Genomic DNA, 20,359 nt, shown 5'->3' with positions numbered 1-20,359 from the left:
TCAAGACAAATTTGCTTTCACATAATGTTTTGAACAATATTTATTCTTGAATTAAGAACATTTCTGGCAGACAAGCTTTTTTTAAGATTAAATATTCTAATTTATTGCTTTAAATACATCTGTTAATCTTATTTTTTGCTAGCTATTTTTCTTCAAGAAATTTGAGTAAAATTTCAAGTACTGGCAGTTAATTTCACTTATTTCTAATAGATTTACACTGAAAACAAGGGAATTTAACTAGTTTTAACCCTTTATTACCAAATGTATCACATTTGATACATCTAAAATTTCATGGTTTTGAGACTAATTCAGGATTTTGACACTTCTTTTTGAGGGAAAAAAAATGGATGCAAGTAAACACATGCATCTGCAGCTTCCATGAGAAAATTAAACAGGATTTTGCAAGGGTTATAGATGTTAAAGCACTTATTACACCTATTCATTTTGACTTTTCTTTTTACTAATTTGAAAAAAATGTTTCATTAGGACCTTATTTTTCAAATTTTGGGATTCTCTGATAATTGCTTCATGTTGCAGGTAATTTTAAGGAGGTGTATTTTTGCAGTGAACATTACCACTATGTAATGATACTTTTTTTTTCTCGTAGTAACAGTAAGACTTTAATCTCGTTTTTGTGTTATTCGGCCCCAATAGTGTCGTAATTTTACATGAGTATTAAGAAATAACACCACATAAAATGTAGGTAAAAATTTGTATTTATCACTTTATTTTAAATGCCACACATTTTTACCTGCATCATAACAGTGAGGAAATAAAATTATGCAATTATTCACAAAAGACCCAAAATATTCATTTTAAATATTAATAAGGTCCATGTAGCTTGAATTTAATGAAACTGCCTCTGGTAAAGCTGTAAATAGAGAACTCAGCAAAATTTCTAAACTCATCTTTTCTCTGCGTTTAGATGAGGACCTCCAGAATGAAGAGGAGCTGGATAAAGAATTGCTTTGGAACCTCCAGCTGCTATCTGAGGTATGACACAACACATTATACAAGGTTGCAAAAGTAAAGCGCTCCCACTGTGGTGCCTTTGGGCAAGCAGAGAGATGATATTTCATTTCCACTGAAAGTTTCTGATATTGCTCGAGAAAGACGGAGGGCTGAGACCAGGGGAAAAAAATGATGACCACGCGACATTTCTCGTAGCGGGCCCCAGGCGCACCTCGCGCTCGTAAATATCGGGCCACTTTGTCGCTAAGCAGAACTTATTGATACCCTCTCTGTTGTGTTTTATTACTCCTGGGAGTAGAACGAGCCAAACACGGTGAATTATGGTGCTGCTTTCATTTTTAATACGTTGCTCTCTTGTGTGTTGGTTTGTATTTCAGGTGACCCGCGTGGACGGCGAGCAGCTGTTGCGGTACGGCGACGAGCTGGAGCGCGTTCTCGGCACGTGCGTGCGTCTGCGCTGCAAACGGGCGTACGCGCTGGCCGCAAGCCTGCTGGAGCACACGCTACGCTCGCTCTCGCTCGTTTATCCGACTGAGTACCGCAGCACGGCGGGTGGCTTCGGACAAGAACTCCCCGTACGAGTGAGTGACTTACTTCACTCTTACTTTAAAGCAACATTAAGTAACTGGTAGATGAGGATTTTAGGACACTGTGCGGTGGTCATCATTCCTTAAAGAGTATTACAACACCTGGGGAAATGCTAATATTCCATCATTTATCCATAAACGCATGCCTTTTGGATTCATATCATGCCACTTTGTGTAATTACACACATCGCAACACCAAGAAAATGATAGAAATTTGGATCGATTGTCAAGCTAAAACGACTGGCGCCCCAGATCCCCAAAACTAGCACATTGTGTGCGTGACGTCACAACTAGGAAACACCCGGCTCAGTGCTTGGGGCCTGACAAAATACTGAATGGCGGCAATGATGGCGGACAATTTTGTTTCTAGTTGCTGCGACGAATCCGACGTAACGAACGTTCTTCTAATAGTGACGAGGAGAGTTATGAACCTTTCTTTGGTGTTTTGGGTTATCAATTTGAGCCCAAACGAAAGCCAGTGCAGCCTAATGAAACGATTATTGAGGGGAGCAATCACACTGATGAAACACCGGCGACAGATCGTGTGGGGGAACACCGAATGGTTTGTTTTGCATTTCTTTTTGTGAAGCTGATACACCGTGACCGCAAAATAAGGTAATATATAGAATAATGATCATTTATTGTGCTATCATAGGTTTTCACTCTGCCAACAGACACAAATATGAATGGGATTAAAGGATTATTACGAGCGATAATATATACATGTGTCCAGTCCTATATCCAATCCAATATGTTTTTTTATTATAAAAGAGTACTCACTCTGGCCATTTCAAACTTGGCTGCTCCCCTCCTTTGCTTTGCCTGGGGTGGTCTCATCAGTGCCAGTCATCGTCCTCTTTCTTGATATGTCGGGACACTTAAGTGGCTGCGCGTGTATGGTGGGCACCGCATCTGCTTTCAGTAGCAATTTCTTAGCAAAACCTGATTTAATTTGTCCATAGTTCAAATAGCTTTCAGGTGTAAAATGTACACCACACAAAACCGTGCCGGAGGCTGGGTCTGCAAAATTAGCCCTCTTTGCACGGACGAACTTTACCCATTGTCTGCGTAGTCCAGCTCTTTTTCTCGCATTCGGGAACTCATGGGTACTACATTGCGACAAATGGCTATTTGTACACCACATAGCACGACGGTTTTGAACCATTTTAGCGATTTTTTGATAAAACACAAAGGCAACTCTCTCGTCGATAAACAACGATGGCACCTGCCTCGACCTTTTGTTTCCTGGCTTTGACGTCACAGCCCCATTCGGCTGTTTCCGGGATACATTCGGAAATGTTCGTAATTGTAGATCTATTTTCGATAATGGCGTACCGCAAGCAACACGTCACTTCCGCTCATTTATATTCATGACATTAGCTACTGTTGCTAAGTAAGGACAAGCCACCATTTGTCCCTAATAGGAAATGAATGGAAATCGTGTACGAAGGAGATGTTTACAGACTTAAACCTACCAATTCTTTCCGAAAATGATGTGCCTGGTGCCAAATTCACTGGCAAAGATGTGGAAGAACATAAAAATGTTCAGTTAAAGAGATGGATTTTGTGTCAAAGGCTGAAAAAGACGAAAAAAACGAGCCGACCTAAGCATAGCTTTAGCTTTTTTATCGACGCGACTGACAATGACATTCTCCTGTTTCAACAAGCTATCCTTTACCATCAGCCCTGTCTTTCTTATATATCCTCTGGTTGTCCTACGTCTCTTACCGTTCTTGGGGGTAATTTAGTTAGCTTTGTGTAGCGATCGCAAATGCTACTCAGTGACAGCCAACGAACACTTAATTATTTCATGATAACACATCCTAATCCTATGATTTATTTACACTTCCCCCTTTACTAATGTTGTTTATATATACTGTATATATAACAGAAACGGTAACAGTGGCAGTCAGATACCATTGTAATTCTTTTCAGGTCATTCATTGTCAGACAGAAGCAGTACGGCACAACGTTACGCTAAAAAAATAAGTTAAAAATATAAAAACTGCTTACCTCTTTGTCCTCTGAAAGACCATGCCAACCCAACATAATGTTTACTGCATATGAAATGTGAATGGATTCACCGAGCTGGTGTTAAAGTCCGTGCAAGTTGATTCGGTCTTCACATTTTTACCTCCTGAGTTTTTGGTTTCCGGAAACGTATGAAGAAAACATCCTTTGTGTGTCGTAATGTCTAGAGTCGCTTCTACAAGTTCCAAAAAAAGCAATGCGTGATCGGCATGTTCGTTTTTGAAAGATTACCGGCAAAAAGTAGCACTAATTGCGTTGTGTCTATGCGAGGGCGGGTCTATAATGTCCCACTTCGGCTTTACTTCCGCTTTACGATGCAACGTCACGGTCTAAAAATAGCCTGCGGGTTGTACGCCATTGGTCATGAATGTGATTTATTTTTTTGTTACCTTTATTAATATTTTTTATCTTGCCACATAACGGTTCTATTGATATCTCACAGCCCCTTAGTATTATAATTCTCTTTAAGACAAAACACTACCACTTTTGTTCACCTGTGTCGCTAAAATTGCCCAAAACTGAAAAGTTGCCTGGTGTTGCTTTAAGACCAGTTAGAACAAAGGTGTCTAACACAAGGCCCGGGGCAGGATCCGGCCCACTGCAACATTTCGAAATGATGTTTTGTACTAAAATGGAATTTAAAAACGATTTCTGGACTCCTCGAAAAAAGCCGAGGACTTCAGAAATTATAGAATACTTACTATCTGATGGATGATGTGACCCATGGAAAACATTAGTTTGACACCCGTTTTAGAATAAAGGTTCCTGAAGTTTATGCTTGTCTGTCACAGGATTGGGGTCAACCTGGCGATCTCAAAGCTTTGTGTTTGTGCTGGCACGTTCCGAGTTTGGACGAGGAGAATTTTGTTTTCCTGCTTTTGTCCCGCCTCCTTAAACCTGAACTGGAGCGAATTGGGGGCCACGTTTCAGGGGACCAGCCAATGAGCAGGTGCGAATTGTGCAGCCACAATAAAGGTCTGCAGATGTAACTCATTTATTACAATAATTTTAATGAACTCATTCCCTGCCCTTGACAGCGATAGACATCCAATTTATTTTGGACTTTAATCATTTGCTGATATCGTCTCCTGTTTCAAATGGATTGAACATCTCTGGCAATGGCAGCAACTGAGTTATCCCATTCGCTGCCCACCCTCACAGTTCTGGGATGGCTGACAGCAAATGACAGCTTAGTTCAAATTGATTGCCTGTTTCCGTCAATGGAAGCCAATGAGTTAACTCGTGACTTAACTCATTTGCTGTCAGCCCAGTACAAATGGATTGGAGGGTCTATAACAGCCGATGAGTTAACTATACATATTTTGGAACTGTAATCTTTATTAAGCTTTCATAAATAATTTCCCTGGGTTTTGGGCACAGGGAAGAGCTGTTGCAGAGCCTTGCCATCGTGCATCACAGCCTTCTCGGGGCTGGCAGGTTGTTGCCTCCTCTTGATGGACCTCCCGTAGCAGATCTGTGAGTCCCTCCAACACAAACATATCAAAATGCATGTAAACCCACAATGCATGATTCTCAAACTCTACCTCAGAGTGCCCTCCATGGTCAACCTGGGGGAGTTCAAGCTATACATCGGCATGGAGTATGGTGAGAACACACATTCAGAAGTACTCCAAACACTTTGCAGCACTCATTTGTCAATGTCGCGTTTGTACAGATGATTCGCGCGAGAATTACCGAGAGTCCATCTGCCGCACAATGAGGCTGCTGCTGCGTGAGTGAATGCACACACAAAATAAAAACACTCTCGCTGCATGTGACTGTAATGGAATGCTCCTCTCCTACCAATCAGATCACATCCTGCAGCACACAGAGGATGACACCAAGTCACTCTTTGTCATCATTAAGGTGACTAGTCTGTTGTTTCTTGTTCTTTTTTTGTTTTGTTCTACAATCAGAACTCACCCATGGCTATTGACGGCAAGATTTTCAATCCATTTTTTCTAAACAAGTAATTCCCAATGTTTTCTTTTAGTCTGTAGAATCCTTGACGGTAGCCATTTTATTGATACTTATGGCAAGTGACAAAGCATTGCTGTAGTCTATTATTAAATAAAAAGTTATTATCAGTGCCTCCCTGAGCAAAATTCTGACCCAGTCTTTGATGGTACACGCCTGCAGATCATCGGCGACCTCCTGTTTTTCCGAGGCACGCACAAGAAAGAGTTTGACTCCCGCTGGAAGAGCTTCACACTGGTCAAGAAGTCGATGGAAAACCGGGTGGGCCCAATAGAGAGGAATCCAGTTGCCGATGCATTGATGAATTATTCATTAACAAATGTTTTTCTTTTTTTTTTTTTATCTTGTTTTTATTTCTCTCTAGCTTTACGGAAAGAAGCAGCATATTCGGGCACTGCTCATCGACCGGGTCTTACTGCAGCACGAGGTTTTCAACATATTTTACAGTTTAAAGTGTACACAAATATATTTCATCTTGTGCTGTCAAATTTATCGCGTTAACGGGCTGTAATTTTTAAAATTAATCACGTTAAAATATTTGACGCAATTAATGCATGCATGGAATGACCCGTTCATGCGTTGCCTCAAACCATTTACAATGACGCCGTTTTAGCACATTGAAAGTGAAAAGGCAGAGAAATGCGAGTGGACTGCGCCTTTTATTTGCATTGGCAACTCTTTCACAACAAACATAACTATTGTGGTGAACGACGTGGGGAAGAATGACAGGAGACTATCTTTTTCTTAACATGCTTAATTAAACACGACGCAGAACATACTGTATACCATTTGCAGCCACCACTGACAGTCATGGTTGCCCAACTTCCCATCATGCATTTGGGCGGAACAGTTAAGTCGCTGCAGTATCATTTCGTGAAAGCACAACAAAAATAATATTCCTATCTTTCAAAAAAAATAATGTTCACAAAAAGAAAAAGGCTCAATGCAAAGAGAACTGGCATTCCCAATCAAAATAGCTATGCAAAATACACATAAAACTTAGCGCAATTTCCCGAATATAAGGCGCACCCGTGTATAATGCGCACCCCAAATTTACTTGTAAGATCTAGGGAAAATTATTGTACTCGTTTATAACGCGCACCCTAATTTTAGCACCAGTAAATAGAAGAATACAAGAAAACAGAGCTCGTGTGCAGATACAGAAATGTCATTTTACTGACTGGAAACACAGCACAAGCATAGCACATTGGTAGTTCAAAAAATTACCATAAACTGACAATATTTACGGTAATAATATGATTTGACAACTTCTCCAACTTACCAGAATCTAGGAGAAAACAAAACAGATGTGACTTTTCTTCTAAAGGCTGCTGTATAACTTGTTTCATCATGATGAATAAATGTTTCTTCCATGGATTGATACGGTAAAATGAAAGTGAGAACGTAAGCCGGAAATCCGTGAGCTCATCGCTGTCAACACGACAGTAATAATAGGAACTATTGTTATTTGGGTTTGAGTTTCCCGAGGGACAGATATAGTTGATGGACACAGGAAGTCTGTGTGCTTACGTTTGTTATGGTCCAAGTTGCGGAGCTGCAATAAATGTTGACTCAAATGAGTTCAAGAAACTAAATTCTGTGCTTTATGAAGAGTGAAAAAAGCAGAATTTAACACAGACGAAATCATTCGGCTGATTAGAGTGAAGTATTACCGAAACAAAATGGTGACGTCACGTACCGTAAGGGTCGGCAACGGGTCACCGCATACGTTACCGCCGTGTCAATAAAAACAAAATCGGTTTATATATACATGTAATAGATATATATTTCTGTCTTCATCAATGTACCCGTTTATAATGCGCACCATGATTTTACAAGTTGATTTTGGGGAAAATAAGTGCGCGTTATATTCGGGGAATTTACGGTACTCAGACTTTGCTAGATCTCTAATTAATTTAAAACTCGCCATTGACACCTTGTGGTGTATTTCAATCACTACGTTACGTAGTTAGACACTGTGGAAGAACGGCAGGGAGCCCATGTGACGTCGCGCTCAGCGACGTCAACAATTGCGAGCTATTACTTTATTTTTTGATTGAAAATTTTACAAATTTTATTAAAACGAAAACATTAAGAAGGGTTTTAATATAAAATTACTATAATTTATACTAAATGAATCTTTTAAGAACTACAAGTCTTTCTATCCGTGGATCCCTTTAACAGAAACAATGTTAATAATGTTAATGCCATCTTGTGGATTTATTGTAATAATAAACAAATACAGTCCTTATGTACAGTATGTTGAATGTTTATGTCCATCTTGTGTCTTATCTTTCCATTCCAACTATAATTTACAGAAAAATATGACATGTTTTAGAGATGGTTTGAATTACGATTAATTACAATGAATTAATTTTTAAGCTGTGATTAACTCGATTAGAATTTTTAATCGTTTGACAGCCCTAATTTAATCATTTCAATATATCATTAATAGATGAGGAAGCTGATGGTCGAGGGCTGCGAATACAAAGAAGTCCACCAGCAGCTGCTTTGTGACCTTCTGCTACTGTCAACCAGCACTTACAGTCAGGTACAACATTATACACTTAACACATTTTGCAACAAACAACCTTATTCCAAATTTGAATCGATTCTTATTTCCCCCGGCAGGTCCGTAGCAGGGCCCAGAATGTGCTGACCACCGCGCTAGCGACCTACAGCTTCTCCTACCGGGACCTGATTCCTCGAATTGTGGAACTTTTGTCGCCGCAACAATCTGCGAGCACGCAACAACAATTCAAGGTAAAACACTTACTTAGTGCCCAAAGTTATTATCGTTAATGAAAATGAGCTAAATGATGGAAACTTGAGATATGGAAAAACATTTTAGTTTACTACAGTAAATAAAAAGTAATCAATGGGAAAAAAAACTAACTGAAAATTGTTTTGTGTTCGCGAAACTAAAATGTACAGTTGCCCGATATTATCAAGTAGCCTATAATATCGGCCGATGAAAGTATTTTAAAGGGATCCACGGATAGAAAGTCTTGTAGTTCTGAAAAGATATAAGTTAAAATAACTTTAATATTGAAACCTCTCTGTCGTTTTTATACAATTTCTAAAATTAGTTTAACAAGTACGTCGCTATTGTTGTTGACGTTGCAGGGCGGTCACTTCACATGGTTACGCTGCCGGGCTTCCAGACTATGACTCTAGCAACACAAACATGTGATCTGTTCCACCCTTTCAATTTGAACCCGAGAATAACATTAATGAGCATGACAGCACTGTTGTTCTTTCACAAAAACGAGCAGCAAAAGCAAAATGAACAAGAAAGACGGGATGAGACGAGACGAGAGTGGTGGGGGGGGGGACTGTGTTCTGCCAAAATGTGCTACACCGGCGACACGTCCTACCGTGCGATTTCAGCTTGTTTTGTTTAGATGCTTACAGACAGAACATACTAAAGATGCTTTAATAAAATACTCGAACGTAGTAATATCAAATAAGGGTGGCTTAAATATGCTACGTCACTATCTGCTTTAACGCTACATAAACAAAATACAATTTTTAAAAGTATGAGAGCAAAAAAATATTTTGAGGCAATGAAAAGGTCCTAAAAGACTCAATAAAAACACAAATGGTAAGTACTTGCTACTTTTAACCGATGAGCACATGTGTTGGACGTCTCGCCGTGTAGATTTGCAGAACACCGGTAGTGTTCGTCTAGTGACAGTGACAAACGACATCATCCCCCTGAGCGTCATAAAACATGGCGCCTTCCGTAGGTCAAAATATGTACTAAATAATATCGATTTTTAAATCAATTGCATTATTTTATGTGTTTCTAATAACATATTTTAGTAAAAGAGAACAATTGTGGCTTATTAGAGCCACAAGTATTTAAGTCTGAGGTTGCCTTTAAGAGAATATCAAATAATATCGACATCAGTTTTTCATTGTCGGTTTTGGGGCAATATGCATGTTGCCTTCAAAGCGAATGTAGAAGCCTTCTGCATTTGTGCAAAAGCTGGTCACAGCTTAGCACAACAGTTATGCTAATCGACCATTGGATGTCTCCAAACTAAGATGCACTAAGATCTAGATCTAACGCGTTCATTTTTCTATACCAGAAATCTGATTAAAGTTACTTTCCTTAGTGTCTCTGCGTTACTATTTTTTCATTGCCTCATAACGTATGTAGAATGAAGAATATTGCAGTCATGTACGAAGAGCATTTTGAATAGAAAATGCTAAAATAAAAGGTTCCCGGTACGTGTTTCCATGACATCCTCTTAGCTATTTCCTGTTTTGGTCTCGCGTCACGTGTTGTGGGATTGAGGTGGGTGGACATTCGAACCGAGTGTTGAGACGTTGCGAGGGAATGTTGATCTGTGGATATCTATCAATGAAGGTGAGTATTTTTCCTTCATCATGGAGGGTATCAGCAAAAGGTTGGACCCCCTACATGCGCGGCCGTTTCGTAGCTTTGCCGTAGCAACGACGGGCAGTCATCGCTCCAAGTTGGCAAGCTTTATTTACATGATATGCGTGTTGCACATTTATGCCGTGAGGTTATGTGTTCGTTTAGCATCTGTGGGATGTGTTGTAAGTCCGATTGAGTGTAAAGTGCTTAGTTGCCGCCACGTTTTGTGGCCAAATTGACCGCGTAAGTGTTGAGAGGAGTACTTCCGGGTTGTTAATGTGCACAGCTGCACGTGCATCCGCGCCCGCCACCACCTTTGTGTTTATTGCACTGTACAATCCACTTGTGTGTTGTTGATTATTGTGCCGTCAGTTTGCATTGTTTTACATTGGCACTGATATGCTGTTAACCATAACCCGAAATTCAGAAGTTTTGACATTTGGCTTAATTTTAGAGTTAGCGGGGTTTAATTGGTTGGTGGAGTTGATTTCAACAAATTCCAAGCCGTTTGTCAGATATTTGTTCGGTTCAGGGCTCCGGAGTGGCTAAGCAACCGCGAAATTCTGATATTACCCTTTAAATTCAATCATCGGAAAGTCAATTACATGTGATGACATTTTTCTGTTGTCATTCTTATGTTGAGGCGGCAAAGGGAGAAAAATGGGTAAAAAGTAACTGATAGATTACTTTTAAAGTAACTTATTTACTTTGATAATGAAGTAATCAGTAAAGTAACTAGATTACTTTTTTTTTTTTAGGCGTAATCCGTAATTAAATTACTTTTTCAAGTAATCTTTGACAACACTGGTCATCACAATACATTACCCATAACAAGTCCAAGACCTAATAGATCAGTATCGGTTTGATATCGGTATCAGATTTTTGGAGGTGGACAATATCGGCATATTGGTTAAAACGTCTGACAACTCAACAAAAATGTATTGAAATGAAACTTTACACAAATCCCTTTGTTTTCATGTTCTTTTCTCCTCATCCTCAGGGGGCGCTGTACTGCTTGCAAGCGGCGCACAGTGGCGTTTGCCTGGCAAGTCTTCGTGACTGGGACTGCGTAGGCGCCGTTTGGCCAGCACTGGTCCGCTGCGGTCTGTCGCCCTCCACAACCCTAGACGAGCACTCCGTGGGTCACCTATTGGACGACATCGTCGATCGGATCCACAGGCAGCACGACACTGTTGGCATATTTTTTACCGTAAGTGTCTCTACTTACGATTGCGTACTTTAGTGTCACAAAACCCTAAATTATCTCAATTTTTAGGTATCCGAAAGCTGCGTTGAGATCGCCAAACAAATGGCACCTTCGCAGACTCTCTCTGTCGAGGAGCTAAAGGAGGGTCTTCAACGGCAGAGAATTAGAAATGTCGTTAATGCCCGGTAAGAGAAATACTTTTGCAATACTCCATCAGTCATATTAATGTAAAAGAAAGTCTCAGCTACACGATGTTTTTGCTTGTTCAGGAAATATGAGAAGCTGGTTAATGACCTGTTGGACTGCCTTGAAGACAGAGAGCTGTGAGTATTGGAAATGAATGCTCAAGACTTATCACTGCCTTAAAATATTTCTACCTGGTAGAATTTATTTATAGTATTTGTCCTCCATTATAACTTGTTCTTTTTTGGTCCAGGCCTTGGAAGTTTGAGCACACGGCTGCAGATTTACTGTCACTCCTGCTTAGGGACGATCACCCACTACCGCCGGACGCCGTCCTCTACTTTACACAAAGCCTAATTCATGACTCCATAAGCATACGCAAGGTCTGCCCTTTTGATGAAAAATGTGTTTAAAAAATTAGCTTTTGGTCAAAAGTGTGAATATTTAAAAAGTGGCAATTGTTTTGGTAATATGTGGAAACAAATTATTAAAATATTGAATTTAAATGTGTCGGTACGATTTAATAAGTTTTTGCAAGCACTAGTTTAATATCAATTGGACACAACATATTACACATAAGCGGAGTTTGACTTTGACAGTGTCAGCAATCAAATTAACTTGATATATATACGTCAGGTTCAGGCATTTCAACATAAAAAGCTCTTTGTTGTTGTAAGTCGGCACCACCGTGTGACTTAAAGAAGAGCAGCACATTTGACATATTTACTTAAAATAAATGCTACCTGCACGTTTTTTTTTTTTTGCTTTTAACCAAAAATCGAGACTGTTTCACGTCCATATCTATAAAGAATTCAGGGATTTAACCATTTATTCACAAGAATTTTCAACGTAAAAAGCTCTTTGTCTGTGTTTCCACTCAGTCAGCTTTGATGGAGATCGGCCCCCTATTTATCGGCCCCATGTCCTGTCAATACCATTATGAAGTATATGTTTGACTCATTATGAAATACTTCGTAGGATTCTTTTAGACAACATTTTAACAGCTAGGTTTAAAGGAGGAATTTCAGGATTTTTGACATTAGGCTTAATCTTTGAGTTAGCGGGGGTTTAATTAGGGCGCTTTCACACTTGCACTGTTTGGGGCATTTTAAACGGACCAGAGTTTTTTTTCTCAGATAGTCAGCTTCGTTTTGCAAATGTGAACGCTCATTTGACCTCTAGTTCGTACCAAACAAATGAACTGCGGTCCGGTCAAAACTCTTTGTTCTCGGTCCACTTTAAGTGCACCCTGCTTCACGTGTGAATTTAAGCGGACCAGGGTGCGCTTATGCTACATCAGTGCAGCTGCTGTGATGCTGCACGCCTCCTCCCCTCCCAGGAGGGAGGTATTTCCTCTTTTAAATATGCCCAATCAGCGAGTGCGCCTTTTGTCCACGTAATGCTACTCCGAAGGTTCGGTTGTCACAGTGTGAATACTGAACATTTGCAAGTGTTGATGTGCGGTAGCTCTCCAACCGGACCCTGGTCCTCTTGGTCTCATATGAAAGTGCCTTCAGTTGGTGGAGTTGAATTAACAAAAAAAAAAAAAATCCGTCCCGTCCCATTCAGGGTCCCGGAGTGGCTAGGCTAATGCGAGTCAATGACGCCTGCTTAGCGCGCCAATAAAAAGCAATATTAACAGATCTAACCTAGTCAAATAAATTCAAAATGCAGATCATTGTTCGAAATACCCATGAGGTCAAAACAATGTCACACCAAACTGTCGAAGATTAAGCCTTATGTAAAAAAAATTCTTAAACTTCCCCTTTTAATTCATTTAAGAAAGTCAATTACATGCAATGACATTTTTTGGCCACCAAAAATATCAAATCTCCGACTTTGATATTAGTTTCACCCAGATAAGCCTGTTGGCCCGACAGGCTTATAAAGCACTGTGGTGGTTTGATATACAAGTGACTTGACCTCTGTGTTTTGGCAAATATCAGTCACAAAATTTGCATATTTAAAAATATAAATGGCGGAAAACACTCAGGTGACTTGAAGTTCCGCTCTGAGACCCCCAATTTAGCCAGCTTTCAAAATTGTTCCATATGCATGTCTGATACATCATTGGAAAGCTTGAAATCTCTATTTTCTGGGGGAAAAATATTTTGAAAGGAGAGCATTTTTTACAAAAAAAAATATTTTTTAAACAGCAAAACCCTAAGTGGAGGCGAGCGCACGCGAGAGCAGAATTACAGACGCCAAGACTAACGAGATATTATCGCGCACTTACCTTGTTTCGATCCAAAAACTCCATGTAGAATGTATCACTGAGTGTCAAGACACAGCTGTGAATGGCTGCCGCTGGATTTTTGGGGGGGATTTTATGGGTGAAACATGGTAATATAACAGGGGTCGCGATACAAAAATCGCAGACATCAAGGAGTGGTTGAGATTTTTTTTTTTCATATATTTACCCTTTTAAACGTTTTTTTTTTCCCCAATGTTTTTGGATCGGTTATTTATCATCTAACATATCGGAGAAAATGCGACGTAACAAAAAAAAAATAAAAAAATACAATAAAGCGATAGTTATGAGGTAAATATCCGCCATTTTTTCATTGTGACGTAATTTGTTTAAAAGTTTAAAATATGTGAGTGAATAATTTTTAAATTTTGTTTTTTTGTTTTTTTTTAAACGAAATATTAGACATCAATTAATGATTCTAGGCTAAAAATGAGACATTTTGAATAATAAATATAATGAATTACCTTCGTTTTATGGCTGGGTTGAAACAAAAGACGTCTTGCGCGACATCTATAAACTGAGGTTTCAAAGGTAAAACGGACAAATTAATGATATTTCTGGGGCTTAATGCGCCATAAATCTGCTATGGCAGCATATAGACATGTTGTTCTATCAAACACAACAGTTGTTTTAGCTTAAAATACAGCACCTTCTTTCAGAGTGCAAGAGCAGAAACGGCTTTTTCAGTCTTGTCTGTGTTTTCCGCCATATACTGTATATACTTTATTCATTAATCTTCTCAACAGCTTATCCACACGAGTGTTACGGGGGTGCTGGAGCCTATCCCAGCGCCACCCTGAACTGGTAGTCATCCAGTTGCAGTATATACTTTGTGAGCAAAAATTTGAGATGTTAGAGCTTTATGATAGTAGCAATATTGACTCCTAGTGACCTGTGAATATGCAGGGGGTTCACTGTACTGTACATGTACTGTACAGTAATATGTTTTCTCTCTTAGGTGGCAATATCATCAATGGCAGCTATCCTGAAACAGCTCAAAAGACCACGAAGGAAAGTCGCAGTGAAGCTGTCGGACATTAGTGAGTAGAAGAAAGCAATCTTGGCTCTCTATGACTTCTGAATTTATGTAACTGTGTTTAATGTTCGCTAAAGGTGGTGTGGCGGACCCGGAGGGCGTGTGGGTCGGGGACCGGCAGGCCAACTGCTGGTTGCAGTACAGCAGTGCCGACCTGCCCTTCAGCGAGGAGGCGTGGGACTCGCAGCTGCACGTGGAGAAAACGCACGTGGGCTACTACTCGTGGCCGAGGTAAGGGGGAAACAGCCGACGGCGCCGTTGATTGGAGGTCTAGCGGGGTTTAATGGAGAGACGAGGAGGGGGTCGCTTTTATGTCTTTTTAACGGCGACCGGGAACTAACGAGGTGGAGCCGCCGCATGCCCCGGCCTAGATATTATAAACCTGACTGGATGAATTACAGCCTGGCCCAGATAAGACAAGGAGGGGTTGAAGGGGGGGGCGGTACTTTCGCTCCCCATACACGGGCAACTTGCTGACGAATGGACTTTTTCATTCATTCATCCTCACTCCTTATCCTGAGACAGGATAATGACTCGTACCTGTCTTTCCCTTTTGTGCTCGTATCTTGACAAGGGATGTAAAAAGGTCATATGTCCTTTTATCATCGTTACAATCGTATTGTATACATCGTGTCATAGTTAAAAAAAAAAAAAAAAAAAAGTATACTATGTTTTAAAATTGCGAAATATCTATTGGCACTGTAATATGGAAGATTAAATAATTTTCTTGTTTGAACAGTATTTTATTTCATGTCAATTTTTAACCATTTTTAAGGCACTTATCGCAATTATAGCGAATGACCGCTGCCAGCCCCCCCAGTCAAAATGGATTGGACATCTAACACCATCTGACCGCACACAATTTGTCAAATTCGGCCCCCACAAATCCAAATCCCTCCCTGTGTTCCCTGGCGTGCCCCAGGGTTCCGTCATGGGGCCGCTCCTCTTCATTGTTTACAGTACATTGTCACACACGGTTCCATCTTCTGCAAACACAAAATTCACTTCCACTGCTAAGCGGATGACACCCAGCTCTACATTTCCTCAAAACCAGCCTCTTCCCTTCCATCCTCCTCCCTCACTCTCTGTTTAGAAGACATTAAAGGTCTTGGTTCTCCAACTTCCGCCTCCTTAATAGCTCAAAATCCGAAGTCCTCTTTGTAGGCAACAACGCCATGCTCTCTAATGACAATAACTTCTCTATTAACATCAACAATCTACCGATCTCTTCCTGTACTCAGGTTAAGATTCTGGGTGTCATCCTTGACAGCACACTCTCCTTCCGCTCCCATATCAACGACATTACCAGATCAGCTTACTTCCACCTTCGCAATATTTCTCGCCTCTTACCTTCTATCAACCGCCATACTGCTTCCACTCTTGTCTGTAGTCTCGTCACTTCCCGGCTCAATTACTGTAAGTCACTGCTCTTCGGTCTCCCAAATTAGTCCCTCCAGAAACTGTAACTCCTCCAAAACTCAGCAGCACGCCTCATCACTCGGACCCTCACCACATCACCCCCATCCTCCATCAACTTCACTGGCTCCCAGTCAAACAAAGAATCAACTACAAGATCCTTGTCATCAATGTTCGCTCTAATTTTTCATGCGCCTAAGCAGACACACAAGCTCCCCTGAGCAAACTGAGGACCACTGTGAGCAACATCAGATGTGTACGCCGTGGCCACACACCAGTATCACGCCTGTTCAAAACCTTGGATCATAGCAAGTAATATGGCTTATTAAAAGAACGAAAATAGAGCAACAATTTGCATCAGTTTACTTTTAATATAATTGATTTGGCCCACTTAAAATGAAAAAGACAAAAGTCTCATTGTGCATTAGATGTGTACTATGTTATATGTGAGAGTCCTGCTATAACCATAGGAAGAGTCATGCTTTAGCCTGGAAAAGCTCCAATTGTGGCATAGATGAGTTAATAAATAAAACATAATGAACAACCACAATGGGAGTACATCAAACTCTCCCATTAAAACAGTTCAGACAATAAGGACACTCAAGATTCCTATTCCCTTTGTCTAAGCAGCTGTACAGGACAAGTTAAAAAAAAAAAAAAAATCTGTTTCACCGTTTGTTGTATTTGCACACAGCCATTCCATCTTAAAAGAACCACATTTCTTTTTTCTTTGGCTTAATGAGGTTAGTATCGCTGCCAGTTCCTTTTGCCAAGATAAGGGGTTAGCATTTGCGTCTCTACTCCGCTGCACTGTTGTTGGCTACATAACCTACAAGGCACTTATGGGCTGCATACAAGTGAAGTGAACTGTGTCACATTATTGGCTAGACACCTGTTGCTTATTGAGTTACATTACAAAATGGCACAGAACAGAATTTTGTTGACCTAATTAACTAGATTATTTCAGTTCTAAAATTACATATTAATTGTGTAGCGCTTGCAAAAATTGGCAGCGGAAATTTGCTTCCGTAAATCAGCACAGGAGTCTAGCTCACTTTTCACTATTTTTCTCTGCACCCACCCAGGTCATGCACTTCACAAATGTATACAATCGTGATGTAGTAACCCACCAATGGGAGGGTCGCGTTGCCGTATCGAACGCACCAATAAGAACGTCACGTTGGGGTATAGAACGCACCAATGGGAGCGTCGCATTGCCATATTGCACCAATAGGAGTGTTGTGCTGCGGCACCGAAGTAGTCCGAGTGACACTACAATACGTTTCTGTTGAATTTTATTTTGTGCGCTGCATCAATTTTCTTGTGCGCTGAGTTTGTGCAAGCAGTGCGCGATTGCGAGGGAACATTGCTTTAAAGCACTCCATGGCCTGGTCCGTCCTTACTGATACAATCTCCTCCATATTAACCGCCCCCCCCCCCCCCTTCACTTTGCTCCCACTTATATCGGTTTGATCTTGACCTCTTAAATTTTTACTTTTATCCTGCTCTTAATCTAATTTTATCTTTGTTTTGTTATTGTTGTTGAGCTATTGTGTTTCCATCGTTCTTGTGAAGCGTCTTTGCATGTCTTGAAAAGCGCTCTAGAATAAAATGTTTTTGTATTAATACTATCAATGGCATTAAACCTTGAGCATTCACAGCTAGTTGTTTTCTAAACAAGTGTGCTAGGTTGTAAAGGGATTATAATTAAAGATGTCATCCCGATCGATCGGGTCCGATCACGTCATTTTCAAAGTATCGGAATCTGCAAAAAAAATATCGGACATGCCTTTTTTTTAAAATATAAATATTAGGGCTGTCAAACGATTAAAATTTTTAATCGAGTTAATTACAGCTTAAAAATTAATTAATCGTAATTAATCGCAATTCAAACCATCTATAAAATATGCCATATTTTTCTGTAAATTATATATATATTCTGTAAAATAATTTGTTGGAATGGAAAGATAAGACACAAGATGGATATATACATTCAACATACGGTACATAAGGACTGTAGTGGGCATTTCACTCTACTGTCATTTAAATCTGTCTATGCTGTCCTCACTCTGAAGCGTCTACTTTTTCCAAAGCTAGACAGCTAATGAACGACGCCTTAATAATTAGACTTCTTCCTTTATCATCTGATTTATTAATAAAATGGCCTCAAACCACTGTCCTCTTTAGACCGTAGTGAAACTACAAAAAAAAAGTACACAAGCATTGCATTAGCAACAACGTTAGCTTAGCACGCTATACAGGTTCACTAAACATAAAGAAAAAGCGTCTCATACAAAAAATAGAACATTTCGCTTACTAACATAATATGTACATTCTTTACAACAACCATACTTACGGACAAATCTTGTCCAAGGATCATATAAGCACAACATTACAACGTAGGCGTCAGCCCGAGACGTCGTGCAGCCGTATTGAACTGGCAAGAAAGCAATAAACCATGTCGCAAAGCGACCACAAGAGTTCGCTGTTAGACAGCACAAAAAGCCTTGCTGTAAAATTTACCAAAAGGCAGAATACTGTCTGAGCGGGACATGTGCGTTAATTGCGTCAAATATTTTAACGTGATTAATTAAATTAATTACCGCGCGTTAACGCGATAATTTTGACAGCCCTAATATATATATAATTTATTTAAATTGTTTTCTAATTGTATTTGTTAGACAAAATGTCTTACACTCATCCAGAGTAGTTTTGGCTTAAAGTAGGGCTATCAAATTTATTGCGTTAACGGCGGTAATTAATTTTCTTTAATTAATCACGTTAAATAATTAACGCATGCGCTGCACGACCCACTCACGCATTGTCGCGTTCAATCTATAGACGCCGTTTTACCTATAGATAGCGCTAAAAGGCAGCGTATAATGAGTAGAGAGAATTTTGACAGCCTTTGGAGCCGTTTTTGATGTGGCTAAAGCCTTACAATACCTCTCTCAGGAATTAAAAATAACGTGGGAGGCAATGTGGGGAAGAAAGGTAGTAGTTGATCATTTTCTTAACACCCTATGTTCTTTCCCAACGCAGAGAAGATATATCAAATGGTGCCCCTATGCACAGTCATGGTTGCAATTCCCATCATGCATTTGGGCAGAAGTTGAATGGCTGCAGTATCATTTACTGAAAGCTCAACAAATACACGAGATGGCAATATTTAGTCACAATATACAAAGTCACATTTATCCTTTAAGAATTACAAGTCTTTCTATCCGTGGATACCTCTCACAGAAAGAATGTTAATAAAGAAAATGCCATCTTGAGGATTTATTGTTATAATAAACAAATACAGTACTTATGCACTGTATGTTGAATGTATATATTCGTCCGAGTTTTATTCATTTTTTGTCTTAATGCATTGCCAAAATGTATATGATCGGGAAAAATTATCGGGACTGATTGGAATTGAATTGGGAGCAAAAAAAAAAAAAAAAGCAATCGGATCGGGAAATATCGGGATTGGCAGATACTCAAACTAAAACGATCAGATCGGTAGCAAAAAAACATGATCGGAACAACCTTAGTTATAATTGCCAAATATAGTCACTTGCCCTATAAAGCGTTAATATACGCAATGAATCAGATGGTGTAAAATAACACTACAGCAAAGTTAAAACTGGAGGAACACTTACAGGCCTAAGCAGCCAAATTCAAAGCATTGCTATATTTCTGACCTCTCATTATCGTACCACTTACCTTGCAAATTTAAGTTAAATGGGCTGATCAATTCCTTTTTTTTTTTTTTTTTTTTTTTTTTTTAAATCACTTCTTCAGTTTCATGTTACAAACATTTGCTGCCATTTTGATGATAACGCAAGAAAGAATAAAACAAAAACACATGGAACTTAATACATGACCCCCGCATTCTGTTGGTTTCCTAGTTCTGTCAACGGTAAAAATATTAGCACCAATAGATTTTTTTTTTCTTCATTATTCAATGTTCATTATTGTTCAATAATTTTTGGACTTGTCCACCACTTTCCATCACAATGGCATTTCGCTTTGTGTCTTTTTTTTTTTTTTTATAGAGAAATGATGATCTACGCTCCTTTACAAAAGCTGAAAGATGATCTGCCATATGAGGAGATGAATGAGGTTCGCACACATACTTGTACACACAAAGGAGAAGAAATATCTCTCATATTAATTTTCTTTTCAGTCAGAAAAGATCATTTTTGAATATTTCTCCGACCCGGAGTTCATCGAGCAACTGATGGAGTTCCTGTCTTTGGAAGAGCGGAAAGGAAAAGACAGCTTCAACCCTCGACGCTTCTGTCTCTTTAAGGTACGACTCGACGCG

At 39.7% G+C, this 20,359-nt stretch overlaps 1 protein-coding gene across 1 annotated transcript in view; it reads left to right on the top strand.

Annotated features, from left to right (window-relative positions):
- psme4b (proteasome activator subunit 4b) overlaps nt 1–20,359 on the top strand; it is a 94,528-nt gene that overhangs the window by 54,501 nt on the left and 19,668 nt on the right. Inside the window, exons 25-43 of the mRNA XM_057825439.1 lie at nt 926–993; nt 1,350–1,553; nt 4,382–4,539; nt 4,971–5,066; nt 5,140–5,195; nt 5,266–5,322; nt 5,401–5,456; nt 5,730–5,828; nt 5,932–5,994; nt 8,023–8,118; nt 8,199–8,330; nt 10,955–11,164; nt 11,231–11,346; nt 11,431–11,484; nt 11,598–11,727; nt 14,554–14,635; nt 14,709–14,862; nt 20,088–20,154; nt 20,219–20,344. Of these exons, the coding sequence (XP_057681422.1) occupies nt 926–993; nt 1,350–1,553; nt 4,382–4,539; nt 4,971–5,066; nt 5,140–5,195; nt 5,266–5,322; nt 5,401–5,456; nt 5,730–5,828; nt 5,932–5,994; nt 8,023–8,118; nt 8,199–8,330; nt 10,955–11,164; nt 11,231–11,346; nt 11,431–11,484; nt 11,598–11,727; nt 14,554–14,635; nt 14,709–14,862; nt 20,088–20,154; nt 20,219–20,344 (2,024 nt within the window). The remainder of the gene's footprint in view (nt 1–925; nt 994–1,349; nt 1,554–4,381; nt 4,540–4,970; nt 5,067–5,139; nt 5,196–5,265; nt 5,323–5,400; nt 5,457–5,729; nt 5,829–5,931; nt 5,995–8,022; nt 8,119–8,198; nt 8,331–10,954; nt 11,165–11,230; nt 11,347–11,430; nt 11,485–11,597; nt 11,728–14,553; nt 14,636–14,708; nt 14,863–20,087; nt 20,155–20,218; nt 20,345–20,359) is intronic.

The sequence above is a fragment of the Corythoichthys intestinalis genome, chromosome 21 (assembly GCF_030265065.1).
Source record: "Corythoichthys intestinalis isolate RoL2023-P3 chromosome 21, ASM3026506v1, whole genome shotgun sequence".
NCBI classification, from domain to species: Eukaryota; Metazoa; Chordata; class Actinopteri; order Syngnathiformes; family Syngnathidae; genus Corythoichthys; species Corythoichthys intestinalis.
Note: the sequence above shows the minus strand (reverse complement) of the source record. Positions and strands in the feature narration are given on the sequence as shown.